The sequence below is a fragment of the Buceros rhinoceros genome, unplaced genomic scaffold (genome assembly GCF_000710305.1).
Source record: "Buceros rhinoceros silvestris isolate BGI_N320 unplaced genomic scaffold, ASM71030v1 scaffold12859, whole genome shotgun sequence".
Taxonomy (NCBI): Eukaryota; Metazoa; Chordata; class Aves; order Bucerotiformes; family Bucerotidae; genus Buceros; species Buceros rhinoceros.
In genome coordinates, this window is record NW_010432410.1 from 31,068 (window position 1) to 42,202 (window position 11,135).

An 11,135-nucleotide genomic window follows, 5' to 3' on the forward strand; every position below is an offset into this window, starting at 1 on the left:
CCTGTATCTCTGCAATGTTTCCACGTATTGCTTTGATTGCATGTGGAACTGGTGTATTGAGAGTATATTTCACATTTCCCAGCAGCTCACCATCCCGAGCTCTTCAGCTTTCTTGTTTGCAGGGTGCATGTTTAATTCTTGGGTTTCCACAGAGATCTTAGAGGGACTCAGCATTATGCAGGCCTCTTGTTTCTTGCGCTAGTGACAAAGGCCGTAGTTTTTTCTCAAGGGAGCAAATCACTGTCTGCACCCTGCTTCATTGCTTTCTTTATACAGCTGAGATACTCATTTTCCTACAACTCTTTGTTGCTAGGGTTATAATCCGGATAAAGCACAACAAAGCCCTGATGATCATAGTTTGTCCAGGGTACGAGTGTTGGTGTCAGGACTTCGCTTGTTTCTTGATGAAGTCTTTACAATGTCTTTCTTCAGCTGCGGCTCTGTTAAGACAAAAGTCAAAATGAACTGCTTGATCAAAAACTATTCCTCTACCCCAAAATGGAGAAAAAACCAACAAAAAACTTGCCACCAAACAAACACTAAAGGTATATCCGGAACTTAAATGACTATTATCATGCAATATTAAGTATAAGTAATACTTGTTTTAAAGTGAAGATACCTGCATTTGGGCACATCTCTATGGATACCTAAACTCCTGTTACTATGAAGATGTGGTTAATGGACATCAAAAACATTTTAGCTCACTCAGTGGTTCCTTTGTGAGGTTGCCTAAATCTGGATTTGTGATATCATTTGAGTTGCCATGCAATAGCCACATAGGTCTGGTGAATATGGCCACTGAGACATCCATTCCCTTCCAAATGACTTGTAAGTTTCTGTCCAAGAAGGTTTATCCTGAAACCTTGCGATACTTCAAATGACATTGTGTATCAGCTGGATCACTTCTATGAGTCCAACAACTGTATGAAATACAATAACTGAAAGAGGATCTTAGGCACCTAGGAGACCTACCTGAGGTTACAGGCCTTTAGACAGCTAAAAGCTAAAACCCTTTGAATAAAAGTAGGGAAACTTCCCGAACACTGCTGCTAGAGCACAATAAATTGGCATAGCATTCTTGAACTTCAGTACATCCATCTAGCAGCAGGAGAGATATAATCTCATGCTGTGTGTAACTGGATGATTCCCTCTCAAGATAATGAAAGCTGAATAGGAAATGCAACGGGAGGAAATAAAGATATTAGAAGTTGAAGGGCATGTGATGATTTAGGTGTAATGAATTGATCTCTAACTAAGGAATTGTCCTGGTTTTGGCTGGGATAGAGTTAATTTTCTTCCTAGTAGCTAGCACAGTGCTGTGTGTTGGATTTAGTGCGAGAACGACGTTGGTAACACCCTGGTGTTTCAGTTGTTGTGAAGCAGCGCTTATCCCAAGCTGGGGATGTTTCAGTTTCCCGTGCTCTGCCAGCGAGGAGTTGCACAACAAGCTGTGGGGGAGCACAGCCAGGACAGCTGACCCGAACTAGACAAAGGGGTGTTCCATACCATAAAACGTCATGCTCACTATATAGACTGGAGGGGGGAGGTGTTGGCTGGGGAGGTCAGTCACTGCTCGGGGACTGTCTGGGCATTGGTCATCAGGTGGTGACCAATTGCATCACTTATCTGTCTTAGGTTTTATTTATCTCTCTTTTTGTTATCTTCCTTTTCATTACCACCACTACTATTATTATTATTATTATTTATTATTTTCAGTTATTAAACTGTTCTTCAACCCAAGCCTTTTACATTTTTTTCTCTATCGTTCTCCTCATCCCACCGGGGGATGTGAGCCGTCACATGGTGCTTAGTTGTTGGTTAAACTGGGTTAAACCACAACAGAAATAGGCAAAGAATTGCTATGAAAAAAAGGAAAAATAAAATATCATTAAACACAACTCACAACTTCCAATGCACTTGCAGAGTTTAGCAATAAAATACTGTATGAGTATTATCAGCATGAAATTCTAACTCTTGGATGCCTAAATATTCCTTTCGTTGAAGTTGTTATGGCAAGTGGATGCTCTTCTGAACAATCAAATGCCTAGCATCAAAATTGTATAACGAGTCACAGCTCCGATTCAGCTCAGTTGTTTTCCTACTGCAGTACTGAAGGATTTGAAAAACTTTTAGACTTTAATTTCAAAACTCAGTGGCTGATATTTTTCGTTGTTCTTGCATTCATATTAGTTATTATTAGGATTTTTATGACCTACATCAGCCAGTAGCAGTCTTATCAGTATCTGTGTTTACGTGAGTATCTGGGCTTATCGAAATGACCAGTAAGCTTTCAGTAGCTGATTGCAGTGCTTCAGGGAGAGGGCCTGTTCTAGGTGATCTCACAAGATCTGCACAAGAGCCCTGAAGGGTGCTGCTCAGATTTCTTGAGACTGTAATCCTCTCTATATTTATTGTTTGCTTCTTGAGTCCAGTGGCATCAAGGGTGATTCTTCTGCAGTCAGAATACTTTGTGACAAAACACTGGTGTTAAAACTGTAATGCAAGTTGGATTTGCTAAATACAGAAAAATTTCAGGTATACCGAGGGCTGTTGATGCTTCTCTGCCTGTGTAGAGCAGTCTTATCATTCTGCCTGGCTGTTTTCTTTTGCCCTTTCTGCCCATTTCACTTGTGTCTCAGGATCAAACTCTTTGTAGGTAAAATTATCAGAAATTTCCTTTTTACCTGCTTGTTAAGGGTCGAGGGGACCGAAGTAAACCACTCCTCGAATTCCTTAACGATTCCCTCGATCTTACCAGAGACAGAAGGGTTTTAAAGGGGAAGGAAGAAATTCATACCTTGGTCTGCGTTCGGAAAACTGAAACAAACTTTTAATAAACAATAAAACCACGCAATTATACACTATTTTATATATATATAGGCACAAACCGAGAAAGGAGAAAAAGGGGGGAAAAAAATGAAGCAGAGAGGACTGAGATAACCAGAGTTCTTAACAGTCTGTTCTTTTCAAGGTCAGTGCTCTGGGCAGGCGTCCAATGGCGAGGTGGGAGTGGAGGCTGTTGCCGCTCTCAGCCCGGAGCAGAATGCCTCTTGCGGCGAGGAAGGCGGGGGAGGGGGAGGGGGAAACCCCCTGGGCGAGCAGCCAATCAGCTAGAGAACTCCCTTCAGGAAACAACAGGAGGGAGTTCAAGTATTTCACCTGCTGTTCATACGAGACTCACGGCAGGAATAGCTCACAGTCTGTGGTTCCTCAGGCGATCCGGACGATGCAGCCCTCAGGTCCTGGCCTGGTCCCAGCCTGGTCCCGGTCTGGTCCCTTACTGGCAGAGTTGCGGCAGTGCTGCCTTTGTGCCGCTGCCCGGAAGCCAAGAGGAGGTCACTCCTCCTGCCTGCCGCCTCTAAAGGCGCCCGACGTAGCATTATGTTTCACCTGACTCTCTTAACCAGTTAAATGTGGAATTATTGTACTACAGGGAATAATTCTATTTGTCCATCACCCAAAACAAGGAAGTTTTAGCTCAAACCGGGACACTGCTGTAAGGGCACTTGGCGTTGTCAGGCATCTACGAATTTTGGCTGCTTAGGAGGTGTGTGTAGAATAAGACATTGGGGTGGCTTGTAATTCTGTGTGAAGCTGTGGAAGGAAAAATATCAGTCAGACACCAGCTGCTTCTGGTTTTTTATTTTAATGGTTGCATGAGTTTTAACAATGATGAATATGAAGTCCTGCCCTTGGGCCAGAGTAATCCAAAGCAGCAGTTAGTTATAAAGAAGATGGAAGTACTTCTTTTTCTGTACCAAGTATTGGGGCATAAGAAAAAAAAATTTCCATAGTTTAGATGTGTATAAGATTGAGAATAAAGGGGTTTTTTTAATATACATTAGAAAAGTAATTAAATTATCTCTTTCTCTGTTTCTTTATCCAAGCATAGGAAACTCACTGCCGTGCATTTATGCTCCTCATTTTTAAAAGGCCCACTGACATTTTTTTAGGTGCCTACTAAAATTTTCATGAAAGATAATAACTAACAATTAAAACCAAACCAACTCTGGTTATTTCTTACCTTTAGTAGGATACAGTTCCTCCCCCCGCCCTCCCGAAATCCGCTGTATTCTTCACATTATATCTGAGTTCAGATATATGTACTTTATAACAAATGTAAGTAATTAGTATTCTTTTGTAAGTCTGTATACAGAAAAGAAGTGAAAGTACTCAAAGTTCAGGTTACTTCATCAGAATAAATTAAATTTAGCCATTTCAAAAGCTGTTTTTCAAGATCAAGGAAGGTTTGCAACCCTCATAAAAATTCTTTCTGTGTTGGGCTTGGGGTTATCACAGCTACATTTTTCCTTCATGGAGAGCCCTGCCTTTCATACGCTGATATTAGGTGTCATTATGTATTTCCTTTTTGCTTTTGGTTGTGGAAATGTTTATATATACTAAGCAATGTGGTACCTTTTCAGTGAACGATGAGTAATACGGAGCTGTGTTGGGTTACAAGGAGCTTTAAGTGCACTGTTGTATTATTGATGTCGAGTTGCACTTATAAGGCCACAACCCAGTTAGCCTTGACTCTATTTGTATTTAACTATGTGAAAATAACCCCACTACTTTAAAGGAATAATATAACTTTTCAATGTTGTCCCATTTTTTTCTCTGATTTGTTCAGCAACAGGCATGTAAATGTAATAATATAGGAAGCCTGAGCTGCTTGCTCTAAGTGTGCTTTTGTTCGAAGTGCATTTTTTTGTTCATACTTGTTTTATTCAGCAAGTGAAAGCTAAATGGGAAAAAATATATTTTCTCAGCTTGCTTTTTTCTGCATATTTTTTGTGCTTTCCATTCCTCTGTCGGGAATTAAGACAGATCTGGAAAGCTGACTGCTCCTCCTGGGGTGAGTTGGAATAAACTGCTGCTGTTGCTCCTGCTATTTGTCTTGCTACAGCCACCATAGATTGAACAGTGTGGTGCCTCATGGCTCTCTGAAATAAAATAAGGCATACTTTACTCCCTAAGTTCTTCCTTCCTCTTGTATTCATTTATTGTGGATTTTTTTTTCTTCTTTGCAAAGCAAGGATATGCTAGGAATGGTGAAAGATGTTGAGCTATTGAAAAAGCTGGTCTTAAGTGGAGCTCACTGAAGGACACATGTAAGGTCTCCCTTTGTTGAATGCATATGTAGGAGAAATTTTTCAAAAACTTGCAAGCCATATTTCTGTATGTGTTTGCCAACAGAAAGTGAAAATACACACACTGAGAATGTGTTCTTGTCCCTACCTTGTAGAGGTAGGGACAGTATAAGTAATCAGCTATTTTCATTCATATTTGTACACTGAAAGTGTGTTAAATAGCACTCATAGAAGTATGTTGTCAGTATTTTTACTAACAGCACTCAGTTAAAAGAAGAAATTACATGGAAGAGATCTGATGTGTCTGTTTTGCAAAATTATTTATGTTTTATTTATTTATTTATGTGTTAGTATTGCCATGTACCTAAGTAAGTTAGCATTATTTTTTACTTTTTAGTATTTTCATGAAATACTTGGAATCCAACCTGGAGAAGCACGTTTGTTTCTAAATGGCCTTCATATTGACCTGGATTTTCATGATCCTTTTAGGTAAGATCTTTGAAGATTACAGAATTACTTGAGAATATACTGGAGAAGTTGTGCTTGCTCATGGTGATAGGTAATTTAATGTTGCATTTTGGGGGTCAGAAAGTGCTCCAGTAGAGGAAATACTGGTTTACAGTGGTGAATATGAATGTTATGTAAGTAGGTGAAAACAGCATTTTCTCTTGAATATGTTTCTAATTTGCTTACAATTTTATGACTCACCATGTAAAATTAATTTGGAAGTGGAAAGAATCCAGTTTATATGTATAAAAAGGGGGTGGGGGTGGGGGCAGCACTTTATGAAAAGCAAGTTAAATGCTCTCATGTCCCTAGTTCTGGAGTACAAGACATTTTCAGGCATTAAATTTAGATACACAGCACCTGAGGTTATTTTTGGCATGTTTGTGAGTGAATCTGGCCACCTTTTTATAAGTTCTCTTAATGCAGAACTAATATGCTTTTTGGTATAAGGAAACATTTTCTAGATTGTGTAATTGTCATTATTTTGGGTATTATTTGCCTCTTTTATGGAAGCATTCAGAAACTCTAAACATGATGCCTTGCGTCCTTCTGTATGTTGTCAACATGACTACTTCAGAATTGTCTTTGGTGGCCTGCAAACTGTCGATAAACCTACTGATACTAAGGCTCAGGTTTTTTTATGTTACTCTACGTCTGGGTCTACAGTTCTTTTTAACTCAATGTCTTGTTTTCACCTTCATGGACATTTTTAAACTCTCTTGGTTTTGGCATTTATACTTGCAGGTTTTCTCTAACTTTTTTCTCATCCAGAGTTTTGAGGTGGAGTCCCTTGTATCTTTTTTGATATTGACATAAATATTGATAGTGCTTTTTAATGCTAGTGCTAGATTTAATTTTAATAAAAGAAACTTTTCAGAATAGAGAAAATGCAAAGTGAAGCAGGAGAGAAATAAAGGGATTTGTAAAATCTTGCCAGCTCTGTTCTGCTGATGAGTACTTCCGGTTTGTTTCCATTCTCGCGTTGAATTTCCAGAATGCAAGAAATGTTTCAGAGCCTTGTTGGGTCTTCTGCAAAGAGTCTTCTTTCAGAGGTGTAGCTATATGTTTCCTCCATTCTGTTTTTGGGGTTCTGCCATGATGCAGACTTGAAGCTTGTCTGCGTCACCATCGTTTGCTGCCTTCTTCTCTACACGCTTGCAAAGCTCCCTCTTAGGGTACTCCCTGCTTGAGTTTCTGCCTCAGCCAGGACAATGCAGCAAGCAACTTTCCACTCTGCTGTCCTGCCACGTCTTACTAAAGATGGAAAAAATTCCTTCATATAAAATAAATATGAATTAACAAAAGAATCGTATCATCTGTTATAATTCTGTTCTGAAATAGGTTGGAGACATAATGTTATTAATTGATTTTGATTTAAAGATTTGACTTCAGGAGAATATAAAAGTTACTTTTAAAACTGAAAAGAATCCTCACATTAAGTGTTTGAAGTCTTTTTTTCTTATATGTCATGACAAGAGTTCTATGTAGACACTGTGCACTTTGTCTTCCTGAAAAAGTATCTTAGAGACTCTTAAACTGGAAGGAAAAGTGATGCATGGCCTTCATGAACTTGGAATCAAAGAGGAGATCCTCAGTAAATTTATGAGGTTGCATATACATCCTACAGATGACAGTTATGCACTAGATATTCGCCACTCTTCAATAATAGTAAGTATTTAAACAATTATTTATTTATTTATTGCGTCTTTGATAATGCTGTGTGTGAGACAGTCTGTCTTTTTTTCTAGTGTAATTGAAATACTAGGCATAAGACCATATATCAATAAGCAGTTAAAAACATTTTGGAGGGATACTAATTTTCTCTAGCCTATACTTCATTAAAATTTTAAGATGTAGGATGTTTAAAAGAAAAGAGTAATCGAGAGAAGTTGCACATTCATAGCTATAGAATTTGACTTTACAGCAATTAATCTAGCTACACAATAGCTTCATATTATGCAAGAATACTAAATGTGCTTTACAAGTATAAATGAATTCTGGACAACTTAAATATTTTATTTCCAGTTGTCCAATTACTCTGCTTTTTCCCTTCAAAATTCATACAATTTTCATTACAAAGTTTATAGGCTAGTCAAAAAGGCACTAAATACTAATTTTCTTCAGCTGTGGAAGAACCCTATGTCACTCTTCTGTTTACCAAGTGTAGTCAGGCTTGCACAGAAAAGAGCAGAAGAACAAATTGGCTGTCTATTAATTAGTTATTTGGATGTATCTGAAGTGCTTCTGCAGGTCATAGAGAAATACTGTATTTGTCCTACAAGCTGAGTATACTGTGTCACACATACAGGTATCTGTGTGATATGTTGTTATAACCTTTGTATTGTAAAAGTAGTTTCTGCACTTGAAAAATTAGTTTTATTCGCAACCTGATACAGGGTACAAATAGTCGTTTTCCTTTTCTATCCATTATTAACATAATTATGTACTGCAAATAAAAACCCCAAACAGTTTGATTTCAAAGAAAATTAATATTAATTTTAGAAGCTATTTTCTGTTACTATTTCAGGATGAAGATAGAACACTTAACTCCTTCCAGGCTTTCCATGTGTTTTATAATACCTTTACTCATATACATATTTTACTCAGTGTTTAATGTGTGGGGTTTAATGGCTGCCTTTTTTGCTTTAGTGGCTTAATAACATAGAACAAGATTACAGCTACAGCACATGGCCTGCAAGCTATCAGGAACTGCTAAAACCCACATTTCCCGGAGTTATACAGCAGATTAGACGCAATTTATATAACTTGGTAAGTTTGGAGAACTTACTACTTTTTGCATAGTGTATTTATTAATATGTGGATAGACAATTTATTTAAAAATACACATACTGTATTCATTAAGATATAATTTCATTATTTTTATGTGAGTCTGCTAATAGTAGTGAAAATAGTTTTGTCTAGTGAATCATGTGATTATTAGTCTAATTTCTCAGAAGCTGAGTTGGGCATGGTTTTGTCAGGAGCTTTGTTCCTTTCCATGCTACATATAGATAATTCACTATCAATGAATTTTCTTCATAGTACACTACTGAAAGAAGGTAATGATGATTGTCCTTGTTTTAGAGATGGTGAACTGAGGTACAAAAAGATTTAAGTTGTAAAGCTAATTACTACTTATGAATGTCTTGTAGCCTAGTTTTTCCTTAGTAGATAGTATTCTGTCTCAGTAAGTTAAGGAAACAGCTATTACTGATTTAAATTACAAAAGGTAATTGTATGAATCATTGAATCATAGAAGATCATCGAGATGTTAACCCCTATACTCTGGATATGACCATCCAACCAATTCATTATCCACCAAACAGTCCACCCATCAAATCTATCTCTCTCCATTTTAGAGAGAAGGATGTTGTGGGGGACCGTGTCAAAGGCTTTACAGAAACCCAAATAAATGACATTCGTAGCTCTTCCTTTGTCCACTGATGTATTCACTCCAAGTGACATGAACTTCAGTATCCAAAGACAACCAAAATACAAGTAATATGTAATAAAAAAATATGTTTATAATGCATAACACGTAGAAGTAGATTGCATTAGGTATTCAAAGTCAAATATTGGCATAGATGTATCTAACAGCTATATTATAGAAATCTAAAACATATCATTTAACTATAATCTGAAGGGAAGGGAGTGTTCAAAACTTTAAAAATTATTCTGCTGCATTTCAGCTGCTCTAACAAAATCATGATAAATTCTAAGGGGACTTGCAGTGCAAAGCTGAATAAAGTACCAATGTCTTAATTAAATCTGCATAAGGATAATCCACCTGTGCAGACAGATCCCGGTTTTAGATTCTGTGCATATCCGAAAGATCTGAGTTTATACTTCAAGCTACAGTAAGTGAAAGAGTGAATACAAAGATACATGAGATGGGAGGGAAGAATTCTTTCCTAGTGCTCCATTTTTTAATTGAAATTTTAAGTCAATATATTTTATTTATTTTAGTTTTTGCAGCAGAATAGATTTATTGGAAAGAATAGAAAAATCATCATTAGATTCTTTCTAACATTAAGTTCGTTAATAAACCCCAAATATTAGCACAGAGACTTTCAGAGGAGAGTAGTGATATCACTTGTTTTGAAGTTCAATAAATGCTTAAATCCTGTTTTCAGTATTTGATCCAAATTCATTAATTCTGAAGTTACTTTCATGTGTACTCTTAATGTTTTCTTGCAATGACGCTATAGGAAATCGAAAATAATTGGGGCACACAGCTACTTTGGAAGTTCCTGTCCTTAGATTTTATGTCTGAAAAAAGAAAAACAGACATCAAGAATAAATATCATCTGGGTAATATGTTTTCTCTTCTTAGGTACTTTTTGTTGATCCTGTACAAGAAGATACAGGTGATTATATGAAACTGGCAGAATTACTTTATCATCATAATGTACCACTTAGGTAAGTAAAATTGAACATCTTGAAGAAGAGTCTTAAAAGAAGATTAGTTTCCCTTTTTTCTTCATCTTCTATTCTTCTGGGCAAAGATGTGAATTCAAATTAAGTCGAAGGCTACAACAATCTTATGAGACACATTGGTTACCCACTTACGTTAAGCTTACTCAGGTATTAAGTATTCTTCAGCCATAGGTTCCAAGAGATAACATACCTGAGCGTGTGGAAAATAAATTGCGAAAGACTGATAAAAAATTATCTCGTCAAATGGTCCCACTGGATCCCCATGTGAAGTTGCATTCTGAGCAAAATATTGTGTAAGTGAAACATGATTTGAGGGCATTTTTAAATTTAGTTCTTGCAGTTTTGAGGTTGCTTTAGCTAATTTTATTTTCTTATAAATACTTAAAGACCAATGCAAGATTATCCTCACCAAGTTTTGAATTTCTAAACATTAGTCATCTGAGTCTGAACTACTTCTCGTTTGAGAGAAAGAGACACTTCTGAGGAAGAATCTGGTTGATCTGATATGCCTACTTTAAGAAAAAATAAACTGGTGTCAAGAGTGTCTGTTTATTTCCATAGTCTATAAAAGAAGAGAAGGGTGTCCAAACTAGATCCATGATTCAGCAAGATGAATTCCATATTAAATGTTTAAAATCTTTCTGGGAAATAGCTTTTTGTTTACTCAATAAATTACAGGTTTTTCATTTTCCTTTAAAATTTTACTAGTTCTGGTCATTGTTTTGTTTTTCTTCCTTTTTTTTTATCATTCGATGACAAAAAAAAAATGGAGGACAGATAGTAACTATTTGTGTATTTTGTCACTACCTGGGAGACGATACTGCTTCAGTCCTTGAGAAGAGTGTAGCCTACAACCTAATCTACCTTTTTCTGATACGTAATAGCGTAAGAGCAGCCAAACTGGGTCAGACTAAAATTTAGGACAATCCGTCTGCAACAAGCCACAGGGAGCTGCCTAGGTATGATAAAAAGAACAAGACAACTGGGAGCTTTGCCTGAGTATTTTCTTGGTCTTTGTTCATTTGGAGATCAAAGAATTCCAAACACAAATGTATTTTCTAAATATTTAGCAACTCTCACTTCAACTGCAATCATTTCTTT

General features: G+C 36.9%; 1 protein-coding gene across 1 annotated transcript in view; it reads left to right on the top strand.

Moving 5' to 3' along the window:
* Positions 1–11,135, top strand: part of LOC104500171 (UDP-glucose:glycoprotein glucosyltransferase 2-like) — a gene marked incomplete at both ends in the record, with an annotated part of 60,867 nt that overhangs the window by 29,570 nt on the left and 20,162 nt on the right. The window contains 4 exons of the mRNA XM_010143776.1: positions 5,488–5,579; positions 7,115–7,265; positions 8,247–8,366; positions 9,931–10,016. Coding sequence (XP_010142078.1) covers positions 5,488–5,579; positions 7,115–7,265; positions 8,247–8,366; positions 9,931–10,016 — 449 coding nt within the window. The remainder of the gene's footprint in view (positions 1–5,487; positions 5,580–7,114; positions 7,266–8,246; positions 8,367–9,930; positions 10,017–11,135) is intronic.